The sequence below is a fragment of the Mytilus trossulus genome, chromosome 10, assembly GCF_036588685.1.
Source record: "Mytilus trossulus isolate FHL-02 chromosome 10, PNRI_Mtr1.1.1.hap1, whole genome shotgun sequence".
Lineage (NCBI taxonomy): Eukaryota > Metazoa > Mollusca > Bivalvia > Mytilida > Mytilidae > Mytilus > Mytilus trossulus.
This window is the reverse complement of record NC_086382.1, coordinates 61,010,720-61,037,880: the sequence shown is the minus strand read 5'-3', so window position 1 is coordinate 61,037,880 and position 27,161 is coordinate 61,010,720. Positions and strand designations below refer to the sequence as shown.

The 27,161-nt window shown below is 30.1% G+C and overlaps 1 protein-coding gene across 4 annotated transcripts in view; it reads left to right on the top strand.

Annotated features, from left to right (window-relative positions):
- Positions 1–23,231, top strand: part of LOC134688314 (cGMP-inhibited 3',5'-cyclic phosphodiesterase 3A-like) — a 98,491-nt gene extending 75,260 nt beyond the window's left edge. For 2 of the 4 annotated variants that reach the window (XM_063548896.1, XM_063548899.1), the window contains exons 4-13: positions 318–590; positions 2,954–3,065; positions 7,186–7,314; positions 13,091–13,281; positions 15,489–15,692; positions 17,238–17,399; positions 18,569–18,749; positions 19,352–19,432; positions 20,936–21,087; positions 21,449–23,230. In XM_063548896.1, coding sequence (XP_063404966.1) covers positions 318–590; positions 2,954–3,065; positions 7,186–7,314; positions 13,091–13,281; positions 15,489–15,692; positions 17,238–17,399; positions 18,569–18,749; positions 19,352–19,432; positions 20,936–21,087; positions 21,449–21,556 — 1,593 coding nt within the window. In that variant the 3' untranslated portion in view covers positions 21,557–23,230. Of the gene's footprint in view, positions 1–317; positions 591–2,953; positions 3,066–7,185; positions 7,315–13,090; positions 13,282–15,488; positions 15,693–17,237; positions 17,400–18,568; positions 18,750–19,351; positions 19,433–20,935; positions 21,088–21,448 lie in introns of all 4 variants that reach the window. The other 2 variants (XM_063548897.1, XM_063548898.1) reach the window with 2 other exon arrangements.
- The last annotated feature ends 3,930 nt before the right edge of the window (positions 23,232–27,161 follow it).

Sequence of the window (27,161 nt, the reverse complement as noted above, 5' to 3'; positions counted from 1 at the left end):
TGGTATAATCGGTGCTTCTTTTATGTACTGAGTACAAAACAACTACTACAAGTACTGGAAACACAACATCAAATAATGTTTCCTGAAAAAAAGTAAAATCACAAAAATACTGAACTCCAAGGAAAATTCAAAACAGAAAGTCCTTTATCAAATGGCAAAATCAAAAGCTCAGACGAATGGATATCAACACTCCTGACTTGGTACAGGCATTTTCTTATGTAAAAAATGGCGGATTAAACCTGGTTTTATAGCTAGCTAAACCTCTCACTTGTATGACAGTCAGACTGAAATATTATATTATGTATTTGTATTTTCAGGTGATAAAAGAGTCTTTATTAACACAGAAATGTTCAGATATATCCGCTGAAGATGCTGACAATGAGGATGAGACAGAAACAGACATTTCTGAGAAATGCAAAGCTATTAAATTAGATTCTGACAAATTAGACAAATTAGACAATAATGTGGAATTACCATGGGATGTAACTAGACTTGAATCTTGTGAAATTTTATCAATTCAAAATCTAAATGATTGGGATTTTCCTATCTTTGATTTAGCCAAATTATATCCTGATTCACTATTAAGTAAGGTGAGTATCATTTTAAGGAGGATTTTTAGGGGGGTAAAGGAGGAACAAGAAAACAAGTATGTAGAGAATAAAAATAGCACTAGTCATAAAGTGATAAACAGACAATCAATAAAGGGTATTTAAGAATTGGACAAAATATAACATTAAGGTGTATTAATATACATAGGACCCATTGGTGGCCTTAGGCTGTTTATAATGTCTTCTCTTTGGTTTGGTTGCTGTCTCTTTGACATACTGGTATTCCCAAATTTCCATTCTCAATTTCATTATGAGAAGTCTAGAGTAATGCATGTAAGTCAAAAAGTAATTTTTAAGTCATTTAAAAGATCAAATAATGTTAGAATACAGTGTCCTATAATTGTATACATACTTAAGTCCTTTGGTCTGGGTGGATAAGTGTTTCATTGGCATTTTTTTCATAGTCCATTAGTTAAGATTTTTTTTATTTTTACAATAATTTCACCAGAATTTTTAGCATATATAGTTGTTCTAAACATGGTTAGGTAAACATCTTTTTAAAGTAAAATATTCATAGATCTCTGAAAATCTGTTATCTTATTAGCAGCCATTTAAGGTGTTGATTTGTATTTTCCTTTTGTACCTCAGCATTTTCTTTGACTTAGGCTTACCCTCTATCTTGTTGATTTTCTGCCTAACTATCCTTTTCCATCTTAATAGATTAATGGATTAAGTCAAATAAAATTCAATTTGATCAGAAGAAATCTTCTGATGTTGAGTTAATTTGATGAATGACACAACTCTTAATTCAATAAATATTTCTGTTTATCAACCGCCATCACCAAATTAAATGACGGAGATTTGATGATATTCATTCAACCAGACTACACAAAATCTATTTTACAGCTTTGAGTGCAAGCTGGAATTGACAATTAATATTATTCAAAATCCAAAATATTCCTATGTTTTGCTAAAGTTTATATTGTAGGTAAAACACAGACTTTCAGATTATATTACTTTCATTAGATATAGGAAGATGTGGAGTGAGTGCCAATGAGACAACTCTCCATCCAAATAACAATTACACTATTTTGTTCATGCAACCTTTGGTTATTGTATATTATCACATTATTCTTGTGGATATGACAATACCACTTATATATTGTAAACACATGTTAGAAGCCTTACAGATGATTTAAGGGAACACTCAGGTCAATGGCTTTTCTACAAATACACATACATGTATTGTCTATATGTAAAAGAAATGGATACCAAATTTTCCACTAGATATACGGCCAGAGATTGCTGTTCAAATCCTGTTCATTAAAAAAAACAAACTAAAAAATTAAAAAAGAACAAGTTTGTGTAATGTCTAAAGGACGAGATATGTGTACTTTAATGCGTTACCAGCTGGTATCTTTACTTCCTTGTAAAAGAAATGTCATAAGATATTCATTACCATAGTAACCCTACGTCAAGTCCATCTTAATGTAAGGGCAGCTCTAGCATCAGATGTCAGAGAAATATGACCAGATTTATAGTAGAGAATATTAGTAATGAGAGAGAAAAGCTGACATTAAATATCCATTGACATAACTGGCTTAACCAATTTATTGACATAAGACAATTATAGAACATTCATCTTCACACTTTTACAGTCAGACTATATTTTCATCCTCAGCATTGTTTTGTCAGTTGAATAATCTTTTTGAATCATAATATTTATATTTAGAACTGTTTAATGTTGTATTATAAAATAACTTTTGTCATTTGCAACTTAAAACACTGCTTTAAAACAGCAATTGTACATTGATTCATTTGTCTGCAATGGCAAATTGAAGAATGTAATAGACTCATATATTTGCCACTGAACATTTATCAAACAACAATGTATCTAACTCTTTAGGATACTCAAAAGACAACAAAATCAGAATCTTTTAGGATATTAAATATTAACCCTCTTTTGACAGTCGGTGGTATTGTGAGCTTCCTTCTTAAGATTCTTTAATTAATGAAAAGTATATGTCCTCACTAGGGAAACAAGACAAAAAATATGTGCAGCCTTGCTGTTATTTCTTTTCTCATACTCATACAACTGAACTCGTATTTTCTATTTATGTTCATATGTATGTTTTATTTATCTATCTGACATATTTAGATGAAATAGAACATTTTTTAAGAAAATATGAATGAAATATCTGCTAAACTATCTTCCAAAATATACACCAAATATTTGTCACTGGACATTAAGCAACAAACAATCACTGAATCAATCTACCTTACAACACCTTGTGATCATATATACATAGTAATAATATAATAACAACATATATACATAGTAATAATATAATAACAACATATATACATAGTAATAATATAATAACAATGTTCATCTTATATTACAGGTTGGTTATAAGTTATTTTTGGAAGTAGGGCTGTTTGAAACATTCCGGATACCTTTGCCACAGTTTTTACATTACTTCCATTCTTTAGAAAAAGGTTACAGATCAAAGCCATGTAAGTATGGTAGCAATTTCACAATTTTTCTTTTTTTGTGGATTCATTATTTTTTGTCTGATACCAATTTTCTCGGATTTCGTTGGTACAGGTGAACAACAAATTCAAATGGTCAATGAATTACAACTTTTTTTATGGACATTGTATGTAGATTCGCTAAACATCAAAATCATATATCCACGAAAAAAGCAAGTTTCACTAAATCTATGAAAATTGATACCCAAGAAAATAAATAAATCCATAGTGTGGGAGAATATACACTTAAAGTCATTAACATTTCAGTATTATAAGCAACAATCAATTTTTGTTGTAAGATTGTTTGTGAAAAGAGCCGCAGGATACATGATATTGTTATAAGTATATCCACAGACATCTCCAACTTGAGACACAAGTGACATCTTTTTATTTTATCTTTTAATTATCTTGAAGATGGTCAGTACTATACGTTGTATACCACAGATTATTTTTTATCTGTTGTCATGGTGATTGAAATAGGCAATTCTGTACCTAACAAATGAAAAATACAAGATTCTGAAAAAAAAACTTTTAAAAGTTTAAACTGCAGGTTATAGTTGATGCATTAATGTACTCTAGAGCATTGACACAAGGAGAGAATCATATTGTTAGAAAAACTTAGGCCAAAGAAAATTACATGTGTGTTTCTTATTACATTTTTGAAAAAAGTACGGTAGTCACTAGTTAAAGTAGACTTTTTTTTTTATTTTACAATTTTTTTACAATGAGTCTAATGGGAGAGAATTCTGACTTTAACAGTGCTTATTGAAAAATGACAAAAAAAACCTTTAAAGGTAGTCTGCTTCTAAGCTTGGAATAGAGGGTAGGAAGGAAAAATAGGAAACATGCATAATATTTCATTTGGCCTTAACTGAAAAAGTAAAGGTTGGTGTAAATTCAGATATTAGACCGAAACCTTAACATGGGATACTACTTAAAAGACCAATTAGAAATCATGTTTTGAATGTCAGTTACTTGTACATTTCATGTTTCATTTGTCACAGTCATTATTGCTAGGGGTTTTAAAAAAAATGGATGAATTGAGCAGATAAATTTCTTAGAAATGTTTCCTTAGGAAGTGCAAATGTAATTATGTTACTGATTATTTTCTGAAAGCTCTTAGTTAACAATATAAAAAATGAGACTAAATTGATAATGATGGAAGAGTGTAACCGATTCTAATGATACACTTAGATTTGATATTTACCGATTCTAATGATACACTTAGATTTGATATTTACCGATTCTAATGATACACTTAGATTTGATATTTAACTAAAAAGCCCAATAGCTATCAAAATAATGTTGGGGAATCTTCACAGAATTTTATTTCAGTGAAGTTAGGTTTTCTTTGCTGATTTTTATCAAAATTTGGATTTGAATCTCTTGTAAAATGTTGCATCACAGATTTGCACTGTATATAATTGGTTTTCAATGTTATTATTAGGGAATAATAAAACGAAGTGTCATTTCTCTTTTACATTAAGATGAAAGGAGCATCTTATTTTAAGATATGGAATTTTTTGGTCAACAAGTAATTTTATGTAGGTTAATAAATACAAATTTTAATATTCTTTTAAATATACTTGTTCTCAAAGGAAACTTCTGGTTATAATTTGGTGAAGAACTGGTGTTGGCAAATGGGCTGCTAACAAAAGTCCCCTTTCATTAACTTATGAACCTTTCAACCAATACTTTTCAAGTTTTTAAAATAAAAATATTACGCTGCTATTGATGACAAACCTGATGTAAATTTATATATTTTGATGATTTTCTGTTTTACAGTTCAAGAGTTATTGTCCATGATATATTGGCAAATGTTAAAGTCCTTGAGATATTGGCAAATGACAAAGTCCTTGTCGATATATTGGCAAATGGCAAAGTCCTTGATATATTGGCAAATGAAAAAGTCCTTGATATATTGGCAAATGACGGGCAAAGTCCTTGATATATTGGTAAATGGCAAAGTCCTTGAGAAATTGACAAATGACAAAGTCCTTGATATATTGGCAAATGACAGGAAAAGTCCTTGATATATTGGCAAATGACAGGCAAAGTCCTTGATATATTGGCAAATGACAAAGTCCTTGATATATTGGCAAATGACAAAATCCTTGATATATTGGCAAATGGCAAAGTCCTTGATATATTGGCAAATGTCAAAGTCACTGATATATTGGCAAATATCGAAGTCCTTTATATATTGGCAAATGGCAAAATCCTTGATATATTGTCAAATGGCATAAGTGTGTCATTTTCATGCAATAACTTATGAACTGTTCTATCAATGCTTTTCAAATTTTGATATGTAGTTATTGACATAAGGATTACTATTGGAACTGTAGTTCAATATTTCACTATTACTGTTCAGGAGTTATTGTCCTTAATAGATTGGAAAATAGGCCAAGAACATAACAGATAAAACAGGCCTGAAAGTGCCTTAAAAAACTGGTTTCCTGTCAATTCGACATCTCATTTCTTGTTGTTTTCTTGATCAGAGTATTAACTTTAAGTAAAAATTACTGAAAACAATGACAAAAACATATAACACCGACAGTTTGTCTTAGTTTCCTTGACCTTGGTTATATCAATGGCAGAAGTTGGCATGAAAACTTTTAGTTTGATTGGCACTGGAAAATAAAAGAGGGGCCAAAGATACCAGAGGGACAGTGAAACTCATGTATCAAAAACAAACTGGCAACTCCATGGCTAAAAAATAAAAAGACAAACAGACAAATAATAGAACACAGCAATAAAAGTTCTGTATAAATCCAGTATAACCCATGAGGACAGTAATCACTTCTAATCACTTCCTGTTTCCACAATAAAAGTTCACATGATTTCAATGTTAAATAAACAAATGATTTAATGAACTGTTGACCTCTAGGAACCAATGCCCTTGGAATTAATCTTGGCAGTATACTTAACATCCCTACTAATGGTTATTGCAATGAGAATATTCTGTAGTCACCAAGGCTTTGATTGATTTAAAAGGGAAATTATAGTTATCAACATTTACATGATTTTAGATGATTTATCAAATAGTGACATTAAATGTCAATTTATCAGAAGGAGGAATAGAGTATATACAGTGGTCAGAGCTACTATGATTTTCATTGGTTATAAGTTGTTTATTTGTTTGTTTTGGTTTAACTCTTTTCCCTACTTTCAACTAATTGAAGATGCTTAAGTGCCTGGAATAAACAATTGGAAAGAAACATTCTGGAGATTATTAAGACTTATTTAAACTTGGCAACATATACAACGAGAGGGCAAAGATACCAAAGTGATATATAAACTCATAAGTTGAAAACAAACTGATAATGTAATGGGCACAAACAAACAACCTTTTTATTTCAGAAATAAATTTTATAAAAAACAGTACTGCTGCCAGCACTAACTTATTTTAAAGTTCAAAGAGAACAAATTTACAAAAAGACAATAAGTGTACAGTTTATTGAGTATAAATTTTAAGGCACGTAATACAAGAAGTTAAAACCATTAAAATATGGGGTGATAAAACTGTAGTATTCCTTTTATTGATAGATAGTGTTACACTTGTAAAACAGTGTAAAACAGTTGATAGATATTTACTGCTTTAAGACAATAGTATTATTGCCAGGGTATTGTTTGCCAGAAAAAAATGTTCATTGATCTTGTCAATAAAACTATTCTATGTTCATAGATATTTGGTTCTTTGGTTCTGATAAGCACTGCCATCAATACAAGGAATTGTTTTTCTGTGGTCTTTCCTTGATGTTTTTCATCAGTGTGTCTATCTGTCCATTAAGACCTGAAAACTTAAAAATTAAGATTACATGTTGAATTACAGTTCTGAAATTTTATAAAACTGAGTATGTGAATACATTCATCACTTGTAATTTATTTTGTTATCTCTGTCAGGCTTATAATCCAATTTAGTCCATGATATGTTTATATAATGGAACTCTCAAAAGAGTCCCCATGTTCCCCATGTTCCCCATTTGTCCTGTAATAATCAAAACTTCACCTATATTTTTAGTAAGAAGTGTTTGTCTGTGTCATTTGAGATTTGAAATTTCCGCTATCATATAACTGTACCTATAAGATATGATTTTTCTTTCAGATCATAATAGAGTGCATGCTACTGATGTATTACATGGAGTGTACTACCTCACTACACAACCTATCCCTGGATTTACTCAAGTACACAACAGTGATATGTTTAACAGAAACGGGTCCTCTAGTGAATCAGGTACGTCACCCCATAGAAAATATCAATGGAATTCCAGTGGAATACCAGTTGATTCCACTGGAACTCCACTGGTTTCCAGTGACTCATTGGAATTGCACTGGTAATTGCAATCATCATCAGGTAATATCTCTTTGTTCCATTGCCATCCATTACAGCCATGTAGGTGTGATGAGAAACTGTTACTCCAGTATATGACAAGATTTATTAATATCACAATAGTGATGTCTGCTATAACAGCCAAGTTTTCAATAGTTAACTGATCATATTTTACCAAATTTTATCTTGACTGTTCTTTCTGGAAGATGGTGTAATACCAACGACGAGGGGGGTTTCAACGACCTTTACTACCCATGAGGGTTTTGCACAGTCGATTGTGTATAAGCATGTGCATTTTTCCTAGCTTTTTGGTCGGGGTTTCTTATGGTTTATTCAGTGGTGTGTTTTTTCTCTCTCCAGAAATTAATTACTAATACACAATTACAAAACAAGTAAAATCTATAAATTGAGTTGGTCTATCTCGCAGTAAATATGTTTGAAGGTGGTAACTTTTATAGAAAGACAACAAATATTCCATTATTTAAATTTGATATGTATCCACACACAAAAAAATAATCCACAGTACACACCCTTTAATTTCATAGTTGTAAATTGTGTAATGATTTTAAAGTTCACATGATACTAAATGTTAATTGAAGTATGTTTTTCACCTAAAATACATGCCTTCATTTGGTTAACAGTAAATATTCAAAAGCTGTTTTAATCATCTCAATTAATTTGTTGAAAATCAAAGTAAATTACCTTATATAACTAAAAACCTGATGAAATAAGCAGGAATTTGTATGGATTTGAATTAGCAATGAAACATAAAATGTCTTTACATTTAGTGTGAAACATTGGTGTTTTAATTAGTATATTGATTATGTTTGTTTTCTATGATGTTCTATTAAATGTGTAATTTAGCATTAGCTTGGAAATCTTCCTAGAATACTTGTCAAAAACCATTACATGTGCATTTGGCAGAAAAATCAATCAGCCTGTTCACATCTTTGCTATCGTAGGTAGCATTTACAGTCTTTATCGTATAAAAGCGAGGCCTATTGAGATCAAAACGGGTTAACATCCCAGATCCCGTTGTGTCATATGTAATTTAATTCTGACGCTTGCCGTAATGGCTTCACGTCCCTAATGACTGTTAGAAGATGTTTAATTTTGACGCAGAATTTGATGAAAACTAAATTGTCAAGGAAATATTGAGCTATTTATTTGAAACTGTGCATTTAAAATAATGGTTAAAGCTGCAATTTTTTGTACCAGTAACAGATAACAGTTTTGGATGAAAGGTAAATTTGTCATAAATGGCTTACTTCTTGTTACAAACAAGGCTTTTGATGTTTAAAAATCATTTCAAGGCTTGGCAAGACACAAATTTTTTAACAATGATTTTATTATTCAATCGCCAGTTTGAATGATATATCACTGTGTCAAATGTGTGTCTAAAAGACTTTCTATAAAGATGATGTAATTAGCTAAGTAATCTCACCTTTTGGCCTTTACACTGTGAAAGTCGCAAATTGTTATATTGATTGATTGATTGATTTTTTTTATGTCCTCAAGTTACATTAACCTAATTATACATGAAATATTTGTCACTGGACATATAGTTATTCAAGACAATTCTTTGGACTACATAAAAGTTAATTTTCTCATTTGGCATAGGTTTTGTTGATTTCGGTAGGATGTCCTCTCCAAGCTTTCCAGCTTCTTCTGTCATTAAAAACGATTGCCACAAAGTAGCATCATAGAGCTGAAAGATTTGTTGAACACCAATCAATCCTTTATTTTAGTGATATTGCGCAATACAAGAAGCAAGAATTTTTGGGTTAGGATTAGAATTCTATTGCTATATCCCATTAACATTTTATGCCCAGTTTCTGGCGTTACATAACTCTATATTCATATTGAAATGAAATAAAGCCTATAAAAGGATGTAAGAAATTGTGTTATAGTGCTTGAATAGTAAGCGGCACCACAAGATTTAACAATCTTCTCCTTTAGGCAGTCAATTAGTAACCATTCTGCTTCATCAAATAATATCTTACATGCAATAATGGCTTAGCTGTAATATATTACTGTCTATTGTCTATTTAACATTGTTTTTCATCACTTGAAAATGATTGAATTGTTTGAAATGTGCGTCTCAGCTGTTGAAAGAAATAACAAGTATTATTTTAAGGTCTTCAAGTGTTAGAACAAATTTACGGATTTTCCTTTCACTCTATTTAGATTTTCTTCCTATAAAGATGAGTGATTCAAGTCATAATAAGTACTTTTAAGATACTATCTCTTCAAATGGATTGAGGAATTTTAAGTTTGACGTCATACATGCAAATAAACAGTCTGCCTTTCTTATCTTAATTTAAGGTAATTTTAAATCAACATAAGTGTTCTTCAGTATGCTTATTCATTGTTTAAGGAAATTGGTAGATATTTGCATAACATAGGTATATATACAAAGAAAGGACACTCTCTTAGATTAAACTTGATTTTATGGATAATGAATAAAAACAATTGATTGAAGAATAAAATACTTTACAATTATTACAACTAAATCTTATTTTAAGTTGTGCAATAAAATTAGAGAAACATTAAACCATAAACACCTACATCATCTGAAAAAAACCCATTTATGTGTAATACTGTAATCCTATTTCTTTTCCTGACATTCAAATAAATTTTAGAAAAAAGTGAAGTTTATGCGATCTTTTTGACCTGACCCTTTGCCTTAAACAGCTACACATTTCCATCATCTTATACATGCCAAGAATGCAGCACTCTCTCAACCTGTGGCATCAGATTTGTATGCCTATATTCTGAATAGAGGTGGCTGTTCATTTATCGGAGGGAAGACAAATTGTTGAACTTTCAGCATACTCTCAGCATATATCCTACCTCTAAACAAGTAAAGCCCAGATAACCATATTTCTTAACTCATTCAACCTATTTGGAAACTTCACACATATTATTTATAGATATTAATAAGTTTCAGTGGTAAACCCCAAATTAAGATATGAGATACTGTGTTAAATTGAAGATCAAATTAACGGGATATCATATTATGTCCATAAAACTTTTCCATTCATTCAGAATATTGGTTTGTTAATGCTGTGTGAATCATTTGATTACTATGACAAATATTTTCCAAGAAAGAAAAATCTTTTTCTGGTTGATTGGAAATTCTTAGGGCTTATATTGCCAATCTTGTTGATTATTTTAATATTTGTCAAAGGCTCAGACAATATTACTCTAAGACAAACTTGTATTAAGATACAAAAGTACAAATAGGAATATATGATGTTTCATGTCATTGTTGAGGAGGGCATCTTGTAGGTGAAAATTAATTATGTATGAATGAATTTGTCAGAACTCTATACCTCAATGTAACTTTTTATTTACTTTCCAGACTTGAACAATGGCAGCTTTTGATTTTAATCATTTGACAATAAGCACTTTTTTCTCTCTAATTCTATCGAGTCAATGTTGTGTACTCCATAATTCATTTGTTTCATACTCATAGTTCACACTAAATATCATCTCTGCCAAAAAATGATTATATTTTTACATCATTTGGTAAAGAAATGCACATATCATGTGTAAATCTTGCTAATAATGATCATTTCAGTTCAGGAAGAAATTTGATTTTCAGGAAATTGGTAATGTTCTTAAACTTTTTGAAGTGAGAAATTGGAATCCCTAGATGAAACCCCAAGTGTCTGAATTAATCAACAATGTTTAACCAAGCAATCTTTTTCAACCTCACCAAATTATTTTGTACTGTCTAAAGGAAGATGAAATGGCTTCCTATTCAAAAGAAATCAGATAGATCGACTGAAGTTTGTCGAGAACACTGATTATGTTGACAGCGACAATACTTTGTGTCAAGTTAAGGGACCTGTTTTGTACTGTCCTCCTGCTATAGAAAATAGAATGTTGTAATATTAAGTTAAGTTTGTTCTTAGAAAATGAACAGTTGGTGCTGTCGTCTGCTGAAACTTTCCTAGGTGTCATTAAATAAAAGTACAAATATAATCAAACAAACAAAAAGGTTTAACAAGGTTAGACCATAAGTTATGTGATTCATATTATTTTGCAACATTTATCATGTGTATTAAAGTAGCAGTTTTGGTTCAATTATTAAAGACTATGAATTTTCTTCATTTCTACTTTTGATGATGATGCGTTGTTAAATTGCTGTCTGGTAATCCCCATTTTCCTTTATCCACATACATATTATAATTGAAAACAGTAGCATTTGTAGCAATAAAAATGTTTTTGTCAGCCAAAAAAAAAGCCAGAAATTTTGACATGTAAGTTACTGACAGCAACCTTTTAGACAGCAGATCTCTGCACTCCAATCAACACTCGAACAGTCTTGTCTTTTATGGGTTCTAATACATGTATATAATTTCACAGTTGAAATGATTTAGGAACTTGTTTAGATTTAAATCATACTGATCATTGGCTAATTTGTATTAAATGGTATTGATTACTTAAATATGGTAATATTGAAAGTGTTTATTCATTCAGGATATAATTGGGCTTGTGTTATTAAAACATTGATGAATTAAATACCACAAATTATTGATTACAATTTCACTTATATATGTTCAAATATTGACAGAGTTGACAGAGTTTGTTGTGGTGCATTTTCTAAGATGTTTAAGCTAAAGTACAAGTTGTGTGATTTATAGAAATTTTGACTTTACTACACTTTTATTGCACCTCAACACAAAAGACAGATTACAGAACTTCCTCTTTTTTTTTCAAACTTATGATTTCCCCATTAGCAACAGATGTTTCTGACTGTAACATTGTTAAAGTTATATTGTAGTATTATATAATAATTCGTGTTTGAATGCTGTTCATTCATGTAGAAACCAAACTCTGACGTCAATTGACAAAAAATGAAACGATGGCACTTCTTAAAGTTTAATAGGAAAATGTTCAATCGATGAAGAATTTACAAACCACAATGGGTTAACATATTATATCATCAACTCAGTCGTTAGTACTATAGAACTGACTTTTTTTACAAAAAGTTGTAAAACAAACCTTTCTAAAATTGTCCATTTATACACATAGAAACTATCAAGAAACTTGTTGGTTTTAAATCTAGGCAAATATAAAAAAGAAGATGTGGTATGATTGCCAATGAGACAAGTATCCACAAAAGACCAAAATGACACAAACATTACAGTTATAGGTCACCGTACGGCCTTCAACAATGAGCAAGGCCATACCGCATATAATCAGCTATAAAAGGCCCCGATAAGATAATGTAAAACAATTCAAGCGAGAAAACTAACGGCCTTATTTATGTCAAAAAATGAACGAAAAACAAATATGTAACACATAAACAAACGACAACCACTAAATTACAGGCTCCTGACTTGGGACAGGCATATACGAAAAATAATGTGACGGGGTTAAACATGTTAGTTGACATTAGATGGATTTTGCTCTAATTTTTGTTTGTGTTTCCTTTTTGTTTTTTAGCTCTTCAACTGTTTCCTCTACCTCTTAGGTTCTGCAAAGTCATGTATTTTTATGGTGAATACTCAAAATATCAGTCAAAGGAGAATATTTAACTAATGAATTCATTTAAAGGTTAATTGAAGTAGTTAGAACCAACCTGTTAGAACACAGCTTTATGAAGATGTTAATTTGAATTTCTGGTTTGATATGATAACGTCTTAATATCATGCTTTGATTATTTCAGAATCAGAACTTTTATACAGATCAAACCTAACACATCGAGCGAACAGTTTTGCTGCAGATGATAGCTATGGAATTATGGGTGGAAACTTTCCCGCTTTGGAGTTAATGGCTTTATATACTGCCGCTGCCATGCATGATTATGATCATCCAGGCCGTACGAATGCCTTCCTGGTAGCAACAAGTGCACCACAGGTAAATAGATGCACAAGATGCTTTAATGTGTTTCCTCATTCCTGATTTGTTGCAGATGTCTATTGACAGTTTTTTTTGCTTCAACAAAGCAAGCAAATCTAAGAATCTTGTCCAAAGCATACTTTAAAGTCAAATGAAGCACGAAAATGTTAAATAAGATAAACATACAACTAAAACACTAACTTATTAAAACAAGATTTAAGACTCTATGATATAAAAAACGCTCAAAAACTATAGCGTCAGTTTTTTAGATAAGTCAAGGTGGAATATAGTAAGCTCTTTGACCAAGTTAGAACTGCTCTAGAAAATCAGCTCATTTGTAATGGGGGCTAAAGTACTTATAATTCAGATTATGTTATCAAACGAAATTTTAGCAACTAAACTATCTCAGTCAAATAGATTCAATCTTTATTATGTCTGACTTTTATGTGTCAATTTTTAAAGTTCTTAATTTTATTCATGGAACTCAAGACTCTGAAGAAAATAAAATGGAAGTTTACATGACCCTGTCAGGATTTGTATAACATGGACCTGTCAGGATTTGTATAACATTCAATAACTAGAGTGCTCTGTATTATTCATTGCTGCCAAACTTTAACTAGAGTAAGGTATGATTGCAGATGAGACATTTAATATCAACATTAAATGTGCCCTCACTTAAACTTTGATAATTGGGTGTTTAGGAATCTAGGTAAATAACATTGCAATTGATCAAAAAAACTAAATAAAGCTGTATAATGTCCTACTTTATTATTTCTTTTGTGAGTTGTTTATACAGTTTGAAGATTCCAAATCTATTTCAAAATAATCTGAAATTTACCATAATGCAAACTCGGTTAAAATGATGTACCGGGTAATCAGATATTTGGCGTAGTTCTCTTATATTTGATATGTTTCCCTCAGTTTTAGTTTGTAATCCGGATTTGTTTTTTCTCTATTTATCTATAAATTTTGAACAGCGGTATACTACTGTTGCCATTATTCTTTGTATATTCATTGTACTAAGGTTTACTAGATCTCATGGTGTTGTCTTCTGATTACATGTTAATGTAATTTAGCGCTGGTCTTTGTCTTTTTTGGGCTTGTGTCATTCATTTTGATATTTTAGCTCGTCTTTGTGCTGTTAAAACAATTCCTTCCACTTTGTACTGTATAGAAGTATTGAAATTCTGCTTATTTTTAGAAATTTATATGATTTGTAAACAACAAAGTCCTATTTCAGCAGATATTGATAAACCTATTAAGAATTTCCATATTGTCATCAAAAACACTGCAGGTGATCTGATGTTAGAAAGATTTAGATAGATGTCTTGACCAATTTCAGGAGAAAAACATTGATTTTTGATAATTAGGAACTGATATGTAGGAAAAGAAAAGCAAGAAAACAGGAAATATTTACAGGCATTATGGGCCTCAACTACATTAATGAACTACACTGATGCCGATTTGACTAAAAATAGACATGTCCATCATAAACCAGATGTTTTACGTAAAGAATACGTTTATGTTATTGAGCTTTTTATAGCTAATTAACAGATTAGATTTGATGACAAACAAGAAACTTGATGAACTTTTCAGATATAGTGGTCCTAGTTTTTGCTGATTTTACTAATATTAATTAGAACTGCTAATATTTTCTACAGAAGGATGTATGTATTTGTAAATAAAGGCAACAATAGTATACCGCTGTTCAAAACTCATAAAATTGCTCACCACATTTTAGACAATAAATTTTAAAGCAGTAGTGCTATATCATTGAAAGTTAACAATGTGCAATTTAAAAGAAGTGATTTGTTTTAAAGGTGGTAAACAAAATAATGTTTTGCCCTTATCTCATAAAAGACAGTTTAATTGGGAAACTGTAAATTTGTCAAAGAGACAACAATCCGCCCACAAAACTAGAAAACTGCCGAAATCCATCAAAAGGTCTTCAATACAGCGAAAAAAATCCTGCAAGCGAAAGTGTATTATTTACAAACAGGTCCCTAATTATGTTGTTTTAAATTACTATATTATTAATCTGCAAAATCTGCATAGAAAGATGAAGGAATTATTTTTTAAAAAGTTCTCCTTGTATCCAGTTCTTATTTACATTATTTAGAAATTGATTCCTTGATTTATAATAAGACCTTGTCAATTGCATTGTAAAAGTTAGAAATATCAAGATAATGTTTTGATACTTAAATGATATTTTTTTTGTATTTTAGGCTGTCATGTACAACGATCGGTCAGTATTAGAAAATCATCATGCCGCTGCAGCTTGGAGACTTTTATTAAGTGATCCCAAATGTCTCTTCCTGTCTGCGTTAGAACCTGCAGAATTTAAGAGATTCCGATTCCTAGTAATAGAACTAATCCTGGCAACAGATTTAAAGCGACATTTTGAGATCTTAGCAGAATTTAATGCAAAGGTAAATAAATACAAACTTAAGAAATGATTATATAGGAGTTTGTATGTATTTTATATGTTGAGAATAGAAATATGTAACACACTTTTCTATGAATGAATCAGAATTTAAAGCCAAATAAAAGTTCTATGCTTTTAAGGATTATTAGATTTGATACATTGATGAGTCAGTGGTGGGCTCAATAGGAGGGCTTACACTGTTCTTTAATTAGAAAACATTTAATTTTTACCAAAAAATTTACCCTGTGTTTGTCAACTTTCCTTTGCTCTGCACTATATATCCAAAATTGGGGACTATACCCCCCCTCCCTCCTCTTTTAAAAATAATAATGGATCAGACCCTGCGAGTTAAAAAAGGATTTGGATGGTCTAATTTACAAGTATTGTTTCACGTTTACATATGGTAAGAATATTTCTGTGACCTATTTATTGATAAACCATTATAATGATGAGAGAAGAAAGATTTTATAAGCTTGGTCTATATAATATAGTAGACTGAAATGATTATTAAGAATATTTCTGTGACCTATTTATTGATAAACCATTATAATGATGAGAGAAGAAAGATTTTATAAGCTTGGTCTATATAATATAGTAGACTGAAATGATTATTGACATAAAGTTACTGTCAATTTCAAAGAGCAGGAGGGAGATGTCGTACATTAACAGCCTTATTCATCTATTACGTGATATTGGGTTGAAAGAAAATTCAGATTTCTATTTCAAAAGAATCAAAATCATATTTCACTCAAACTTCTAATTAGATACTACTTGACGACATCATAATGTGTTTGATCTTGAAATTATTTTAACAACCAATGTTAGAAAGTTAAAACTTATGGATGCATTTCTTTCAACAGGTAAAAATGATAAAAATATCTAGAGTAGTACAAAAGTTGTATGTTGGTCATATTTGCGACCTATATTCCCATCAAACTGGTCATAGTTAAAACGTAGAATCTTCTTCTATGATAAATACCATATTGTTTTAGGTTGAACAAAAAGTCTGATCAAATATTCAAGTCATGGAATTTTGTTCTAAAGAGAACCTTTTTAGTTCCTATAAGGCTCATCCTTGACACACAAATCAATACAAGAAAATTTGAATAAATTACTAAGATTTACCAAATTTGGCTACAGCCATCTTTGTCAAGGATTTAAAATTCTGATTGTTTTTGACTATTTACAAACATTATATTATCTGAAAATGAGGCCATCAATGTTACTTTATGTCATTGACTAAGTATTAATACTGGGCTTAATAACCTTCAGAATAAAAAAAATCCTCCAGCAGGGGTCATTTTATTGTTATACAAATTTGAACTATTTTAAGAAAAGAAGATGTGGTATGATTGCCAATGAGACAACTGTCCACAAGAGACCAAAATGACACAGACATTAACAACTATAGGTCACCATACGGCCTTCAACAATGAGCAAAGCCCATACCGCATAGACAGCTATAAAAGGCCCTGATAAGACAATGTAAAACAATTCAAACGAGAAAACTATACCTATCCATGATCAGAATTTCTTACATATCTTACAGGCCAATGATGACGAGGCTCCAGGCATTAATTGGACAGTTGAAACTGATCGTCTCCTGGCCATGCAAATGGTCATTAAAATAGCAGATATAAATGGTCCCGCTAAAACTTGGAAACTTCACCATGATTGGACAACTAGAATATCTGAGGAATTCTATGAACAGGTTTGTAATCAGTAAAGACTTTTATATTAATAATCTTTTTATATCACCTTTAATACTACAGGGTATTTTGTTTTCATGTCTGTGTGTCCATTCATAAGTTTGTTTGTTCTTCATCTTATATCAGGATTAAAAAAAAATGGAATGATTTAGATTTCATTCATGTTCTATTATGTATATTGCAAATATTTAGATTTTCTGGTAAAGGTCCAAATGAAATGAGAATGTAATGTATGTCCTACAAAAGTACTTTACAGTTTATAGAGACAAAATGAAAACATATAATCATGATTGAATATGAAATAGTAAAATGACTTCCGAGTAACATTTACAACATAATAACAGTGGAAGATGAATGAATTGTAAATAACATTATAAATTAAACTCAAACCACTATTCTGAGAATTCTGTTGATCCATTTCACTGACAGGCTGAAATTAGTTCTTCAGACCTTTAAGGAAGTATTTTAATGGTATAGCATAGCAACCATTAATTACACATCAGAAAAAAAAATTACATCATCACCTTTTAGATAGCTTCATTGCAACTTATAGAAATGAACTTTATATCTGGTTTCTAAGATATGTCTTTGACTTTGTGTGGGGGAACATTATCTTTCCAATGTATAATACTTAGAGGAACACTGTAGATATCAATAACTAGATTTACCATTCATTTGTTCTCATTATATTGTCATTAGTGGGTTGTAAATCTTATGTAATGTCTTTTGATGTGTACAAGGGTAACTATACTGTAAATTTAGAAATTATTGAATGCATTTGTTATTGCCATTTTGTTATTTGAGACAAAAATGCAATTTTAATGTTTGGGATATTGAGAAAATATCCTGTTTAATTTATAAAAAAAAATCAAAATGCGATTATAACCAAGTTGCATTTTCCGCAATAATAAAAACATCAAAACAAATTTCTGAATTTTCAGTATACTGAATTTGAATGTTGCAGATTTAGTTTTTGTGAACATTTAAGGGTTGTTAAGAAAGAAAGAGAAATATTCATTATTCTTTTGAATTAATTATTGAAATAACCAAAATTTCATCTACCCGTAGTTTTCAATATTTAGATTTTGTCCAATCAAAAAAAAGGGTCACAAACATGATTAGAGAAGGAGGCATATTGATTGGTACCCTGTATTTAAAACTTATATTACAGGGAGATGAAGAAGCCAGATTGGGGATGCCAATTTCTCCATATATGGACAGAAAGATTCCTCAGCTAGCTAAGTTACAGGAAACTTTCATAAACCATTTGGTGGCGCCACTGTGTAATGCCTTAGTAACAGCTGGTCTGTTGCCAGGGACATGGGTGGATGAACCTGACAGTGATGGGGATGGTAAGTTGGTAACAAAAACATTTTGCATAAATCAGAAGTCATTTTTTATTAAGACTGCTAAATGACTTTCTTATTGATAAAAACCGACAAAATCTTCATTCAAATCACATAATCATGCAAATACACATTATATACGAATAAAGAGATGTGGTATGATTGCCAATGAGACAACTATCTACCTAAGTTCAAATGAAGTGGATATAAGCTTAAATAGGCCACTGGATTATATGTTTCCGGCAAAAGACAAACATGATAAACAAGCAGACGCTTTCTCCTCTGCCCAATATTTCTAGCTTTCACTCTTCAAATGTTTTGTGAATATGATTTTATTGAAGAATCATATACTAGTGTATTCACTATTATACTTGGAATGCTTTTCTTCTTATGTCAGATGGACAGGCATACATTACATACGTTGTGATCCACTGATTTTGAAATATTCAGATTAGATTCATGAGTGTTAGAATTTTTTGATACATGAATCAATATGGCAGCTAATTGCTAGCTATTTTTATTATTATTAGTTGTTATTTTGATGTAAAGTACTAGTCACATGACTGTGTTTGATGTAAAGTACTAGTCACATGACTTGTTTATTTTAGTTTCGGGACATTCAGATACAGAGATATGTGACATTACAGGTGAAGATAATGAGGATGAGAATGAAGAAGATCTTGAAACAGGTAAATATTTAAACAAAAACACATTATTTTTCTAACAAACAAAAACATATTATTATAACAACAAAACAGGTTAATATTCCCACATAAAAATATAAGTAAATATTTCTACAAAAAATAAGTAAATTATCCAATAAAAACAATGCAAACAAATAATCATAAAAAACCCCAAACATTTCAATATTCCCACAAATTATGTATAGGGGACACAGCCACGTTAACTTTTATTTCTATAGAAGTCGCTCTTCACTATTCTACTACCTGTCGATACATTTATTTTTGGCATTGCACAAGTCATGTCTTCTTTGACTATTAATGACGTTAAAATACTAAATCCCTGTGATGTGTTTTAGTCGATTTTAGTCTCTGATGCATGATGTTTTACTATTAATTGGTTTTGGCTTTTAACAAGCTGTCAGTAACTGCAAGTACTCTCAAATCGTATTTTCTTGTTAATTCGACCTGTTGATACTGTTTATAATGCTTTTTTGTCATTTTTTATTTATATGGATCTTGTCTGTACACCAGCTTTGATTATTTGTAATATCTTCAATTTTTCACTTATTCTTACAACATTTGTATAAACTTTAAGATTATAAAAAAACGGTTTTTTTCTAAAGTGAACATTGATTGGTTAAATATTTCTCAGTGTGTTTGAACTTGTTTGTTAGCCTTTTGGTCATGAATGTTTGTCTCTAATATTTAATTAACTGTGCATTTGTATTCAGATATCACAGATCAAATTTATTCGTTCATTGTGTAATCATACGTTTTTTGATTGAGTTAAGTCTGCCAATTGATATTTTATCGTATGTTTTTCTCTGTTGTGATGTTATGCTATTGTTTCAGAAAAAGGGAGAAGGTTTGGATCCATTAAAACGTTTAATCCCGCTGCAAATGTTTGCACCTGTCCTAAGTCAGGAATCTGATGTACAGTAGTTGTCGTTTGTTTATGTAATATATACGTGTTTCTCGTTTCTCATTTTGTTTATTTAGATTAGACCGTTGGTTTTCCTGTTTGAATGGTTTTACACTAGTAATTTTGGGGCCCTTTATAGCTTGTTGTTCGGTGTGAGCCAAGGCTCCGTGTTGAAGGCCGTACTTTAACCTATAATGGTTTAATTTTTAAATTGTTATTTGGATGGAGAGTTGTCTCATTAGCACTCACACCACATCTTCCTATATCTAGTTAAATTCCAATAAAACTATTGAAATTTTCTCAATTAGGTAAATAATATTCCCACAAAAAACATATAATTATTCCTACAGAAATTGGTATATTCCAACAAAAATAGTTAAATATTCCAACTAAAAGGTAAATAATATTACTACAAAAATACATGTAAATATTTCACCAAACAAAGTAAATATTTACCAAAAAAAACGTCAAAAGGTATAAAATGGTACTATCTATTTTTATCACCATTTCAAATTCAAATTTGAATCTTTATTGCCATAAAACCATATCATTGAAAAAAAATTAAAAAAATATTTGTCATTTTTCAGAAGCCATAAACCACCCAAAAATTAAGAGGAAACCAAGGAAAGTTAATTGCCAGTTGACAAAGAACATGAAAGAAAATCATGAATTCTGGGTAGCTAGGATAAAAGAAGAAGAACTACAAAAGTCTGCATCTGAAATCAAGTCAGAAAAACAGGTATCAAGTGTTTTCAGTGTAATTTTAGTTATATAAAATTGAAAGAACCAGAGAAAGCTGTTTGAATTGTAAGGTGCCAAGAAGAAAGCAAAGTAAATTTTGACATGAATTATGATATATCGCATGCTTTACAGTGAGAAAATATTCATGAGAATGAAACATTTATAATAAAAATCCTCACCAAGCCCTGAACAATCTAAACTTCAACATTAAGTTAAACTGATCAAATATTTTGTATGGAATAAGCACTATTTGATTTTATTCAATAGATCATTGCATTTAAAAAAATTACCCACAACTTGTCGTTTTTTTTAATGAACAACATATATACTAAATATTACCATTTTTATTTTCTCTCCAGGAGAGTGAGATGGAACCAATAAAAGAGGAGACAGAATCTCCCCATTCTGCAAACAGTTCTCCCAGTGCTCCAAGTACTCCAACACGACAAAAAAAGGACGAAAAATGACAAAATACTCAAAAATATACCAAAGGAAATTAGGACTTATTTGAGATATAAACTTTACCAATTAGATATATACAAATATTTAATAGAAATGTTGACTCAGCTTGATCTCTGCTGAATCTGAATTTGTATCATAGTTTCTGTCATGTCTGCCATTTACTCAAGCAGACGACACATATAATAGAGCATAAGATGAGATATCAACAGTAAAGAAAAATTTCCAGACACAAGGAAATTTCATAATTGAAGAGAAAAATATTTTCACGGGTCTTTAACGTGTATGTATGTATTCTCTATATACGCCTCCTTTCCTAGGAGCACCACCATGAGTTATGGTGTAAAGGACGACATATCCATTTCAAGAAACTAGTTTTGTGCAGAATCATTCATTACATAGATTTATTATATGTATGTTGGTTCCAGTATTGTATATAATGTCAAAAGATTCCAATACAGATACTTGTTAGAGATGTGAAAATCTGTTCTGATGGTCAATAGATGTTGTCTGTTGTGATTGGCTACATATCAATGGTGGCCAATACAAATATGTTGTTTTAAGAGAAGTTTCTTGCATTGTTTTATGATTTGTTGAAAAAGGAGAAATAGTTCTAGATGTGAAAAAAACTAAGAGCTATTCTCAGTTGTCCATTTTTCATATGTTTGCCATATTCTGCATTTAATTGACTCATGTTCTGTTTGTGACTGTTAAAGGGAGATAAATCTTGCTCATATTATAATACAATTAATTCTAAATTTGTGTCTTTTCTGCCTGGAACAGTTTGTTGTATGAACATTTAAACTAATTCAAAGCTCTGTTTAGATCTTCAGTCACTCATAAGGGTAAGGGTAAGGGGCACTCATGATTCTGTGTCCAGGGATATATAATGAAATAATTAGAGTAGACGAATGGAACAAATTAACATTTCCTATTTTGAAAAATAAAATATTTTGTTCCGTCGCCTTTTTATTGAAAATTCAGAACATAACTCTATTGCCTAGGATACAATATATAAATAAAGACTATATAAATTGTATGACTGTCATGCTGCTTGTGATAATGAACAATAAGCAAAATAGAGGGGGAAATTGAGTGTCATTTTATATACTAATTATGGATAATAAATCACAACTTGTTTAACGTAAAGCTGTTCTGGGTAGAAAGTTTTAATCATATAAATCTAAATGCTGAAATTTGGTGCTATACTCTATGTTTTATCCACTTTTAGTCAGAGCACCCAATGCAAAGTACATACTTGTGTTTTATAATTGTGTGTACTAAATTAATTGTTCTTAACCAACTTCATCTTATGAAGAAATTATGAAATAATGTGTTGTTTTGTTATGTATACTTTTCTGTATGTTGAAATATTTTCCTTTTTAATGATCACTTTTCAAAGTATCCAATGTCACAGAATATGGAAATTGTTTTCCATGGTTTTTTTGCTGCCCACTTATTGAGTAAAAAACAAAATGAAAAAACTCACATCTAATTTTATTAATATTTAGGAAATAAGTTGGTGGTTTATTTTAAACGTGTATGAAAATAACAGAGATACAACTGCCTGTCGAAGTTTAGTAACAACTGAAAATGTTCGACAAAAATGAACAGTCTGACTTGTATCTACAAACTTAATTCTTCATAAAATTAGTAAATTTTTATTAAAGTTGCCTCATATAGAAAATATTGTTTTAGGATTTTGATATTCAGATTTATAAATTTTTTTGATGGACCGTTTCATAAATAAGTTTTTTATGAAATTTTAAATCAGACAAGTTCCATTTCTTTTTTTCATTTTCCAAGCTTACTGTTTTTCAATGGAAACTTTTATTATAAATTCTGTTATCTTTTATATCTATGAAATAAAACTAATGGCCATGCTATTAAAATTTCAAATACATGTACAACATGTATATAGAAAAAATATTTCCATTTTCAAAAACTTCATACATAAGTAATATTTTCCAATCTAAAATGACTTTGTTTTTACCTGAAGGCTAACCTAAAAGTGTAGTCTTTGATTGTTTCATTTTTATTAGATAAATACATCATATAAGTAAAAGCACTTTAAAATAATAATAAAAATGCACATTTGGCTGTTATCTGCTCCTTTGTCAGATTGTTGTCTCTTTGACATATTCCCCATTTCCATTCTCAATTTGACATAATTATGATTTCCGCCATTGTACCGTACCATTGACTGCTGACAATACTCGTTTAATATAACCTCAAAATCCATTTTATATGTAAACATTATGACAGAAGATGTATAATTTATTTATATTGTATATATTTGTATATATTGATGTTAGTTTTAAGGTCACTGTGAATTATTGTAAATTGTTTAAAAGAATTGTTTAAAATTTTTAACAGTTCAAGAGATCTATAGTCCTATATTATATATATGTTTTTATGAATATTCAAAAATTATTTTGTCAGGAGCAGGATAGTTTATATTTCATCTCTTGATAAAATTTTGTTTCTGATAATTAAAACACAGCATTTTTTCACTACAATTTAATCTTTTGTATCATTGCTTTAGCTTGATTTTTGCCATGCTTATTCTGTAGTTCAAACAAATTGAAAATACAAAATTAACCACAAGCTGTGGATGTTAAAATTTTCATATCAAAACCAAATAAGACCTAGATTATATCTTTATATGCCTGTAAGATGGCAATCCAAGATTGTTTATCAATTCTTATTGGAACATTCACCCATGTTTAAATAGCCACTCCATTGCATTCTAAAACTTTCAAATCATCAAAATATTGAAACAACAGTACTGGTAAGCCCCATATAATTTTTACAGTTTCAGAGTTGATAAAAAAAAATGTTTTCTCTATTATTATGTGATGACACTTGTTTACTTTTCACTGAATCTGTTGATAGTTTTAGGCTTGATACAAGTTAGTTTTTGTTTTCAGATTTTTTTCACCTTTGTCTAGATTTATGAAACATAATAAAAATTGGACATTTTTCAGATTTCATTCAATTCATGTCCCATCTGAAATATTTACTTATAACAAAATTACTTCCCTTTATTTTACAATCAGTGGGGGAACAGGCATATCATTTGCTCAGTTTAGCTAATTATTTTGTGAAATACTGTATAGTATTTACTCTATCAGAACTGTTGATATTTTACTCTCAACAAGTCACTACATTTTCATGTTTTTCCATCGATTTTAAGAAAGTATCTAAAAATCTCTTGTATGTGATTGTTTTAATTAGCCCGTTAATACCTCATTTTAATCAAAATTTATTTTCTCAGGTAATGCATCAGCTTGCTTGTTTTTGTTTTTTGTATATCATAGGCAGATCTGATTTTATTTTAATGCAGGGTATACAATTGAAGATCTTTTATTTATTTAGGTTGCATAATAGTTTGTTCTGATAATGATTCTAATACTTCAGGTTTTATTTTTAAACTTTAATAGAAAAATTAGTAGGCCTCTAAGGGTTACATTACAGAAGTAAATTATAGCAACTGGCTTACTCTTTACCTAATCCATTTACTCTGTATTAAGCTAGGCAGGAGTACCAGGCTAAACATAATACTTATTTTGACCTTTATATAATAGAGCAGAAGTCCATTTCCTTTGCAGATTTCTACCTCTTCTGTGACCAATAAGAACACAGTTATATACATATATTTATTTTTATACTAATTAATCTTTAAATGTAAGACCAGAAGAAAAAACACTCTAATTTTAAGCACTTATGTCTAAGAAATAAAGTCACCTGTAAGTTGTTATGCTAACATTTGTTTGGTGATATACTTGATCTAAAGCAATCTGTAAGTTTAGGTATGTTATAGATTCTTGCTATGCCTATTACAAGGTGATTTATTAAGACTATTACATGGTAATTTACCTAAAAGGTGTTTGCTATGCCTATTTCAAGATGAAACTTTAAACAATGTAAAAGCAGTATAAATATAACATGTGATATGCCTTTATGACAAAAATCCACCAAACATCAAAAGCTAATATCCCTTTATTGGCAGGTTCAATATTTTTTACAAAAGTATGCGGTGATGGCTGGTTTAAAAAGAATTCAACTTTATAAAAGGGTATTGCCTTTGGAGAACATAGAAAAAATGGTTTTATAAGCAATATTACAGATGTTTGCACTTCTCCCTTTTTTTGTTGCATTATCAGACTTCTCTTAAAATTAAAGTTACTATCTGTATCATGAGAACAGTTTCAGCAGACTTTATATATTATTCTACATTTTTTTATGATATCAATATGTTTTTATTTTTGTAAAATCTTGTTTAAGTAAATTCTATTTATAAAAGTAATGAGGGACTTATACAATATGTATTACTATATTGTGTCCCAGAGTGAAGTGTAATTTGAATTCCTAATATATGAAATTTGATTGGTCAGGATTTATCATGTCTCCATGACAACTAATGATGATGTAATTGTTGTGTATAGTTATTTTCGTATTTGTTGCTAAGTTGTCATGATCTCCCACGCAACCTTTGTATATATAGATAGGCTTGGCTACCTTTCCCGTAACTTGATCATAGCCATCAAAGAGGTGTCTTGTATGTGTTAGTTATCTGATTCTTCCCTCCATAATATATAGGACTACAATGTATATTAGCATCCATTGTTAGATTTAAGATTAGTCAGTGAGTTTTGTCAAGCTGTAAACATCATTTTACAGTTAAATATAGAATGAAATTACATGGTTTGCAATACCCAACTATATATGAAAAAAGTAACTTATTAATAACGACCTATAATTAGAAATACAATATCAACCTACTTTTATTCACAATACTTTGTCAACACTGCTTATTATTTGAAGTTATTGGTATGAGTTCAGATCATGTTTCCCTTAAGAATCACCATGTTTTGTTTGCTATGGTCTCATGAATGAAAACATTTTTGGTTTAGATTGATGAACTATGAATATAAGTGTTTAAGGAGTATGCATTTCCAATTGAATTGTATGCAGAATTTGTCAAAGTGCCCATGAAAATGAAAATAAACATTTTTTTAATTCACAAAATTTGGCACAAACGAATAGATTTAATGATTGTATAGAATTGTATCTGAATGCTTTCCAAAATCAGATGAAAAACTTATAATTACAAATACTGGTAATTTGATAAATGTTAATGTACTTGTTTCCGTGATAACAGCATTGTATATTGACATCTCTGATCTAAATTTCAACATGTAACCAATACTAGCATCATGGATAGACACATATGTGTAAAGCTCTGTCAATGCTAGCATCATAAAGAGACACCTTTTTGTATAGCTATATCAAGACCTATTGTGATATTTGTATATAGTCTTCTATCCAAATATTTATGATATCCAAAATCTTTGTTGAAATATTAGAATTTAAATGTTCAATAAAAAGTTTGATTTTAATCTAGAGAGAAGATAATTATTGAGTCAGTCAATAAAAGTGATACAAGTTCATTGTATTTTTTTTTAAGCCAAAACAATGATAACTAAGCTATAACATTTAAGAGGTTAACATACTCAAATTTTGGCATTGTGATCATGGTATGGCCTTCAACAATTAGCAAAACCCAGACTGAACAACGAGCTACAAAATAAAGGTTCCAAAATGACAAAT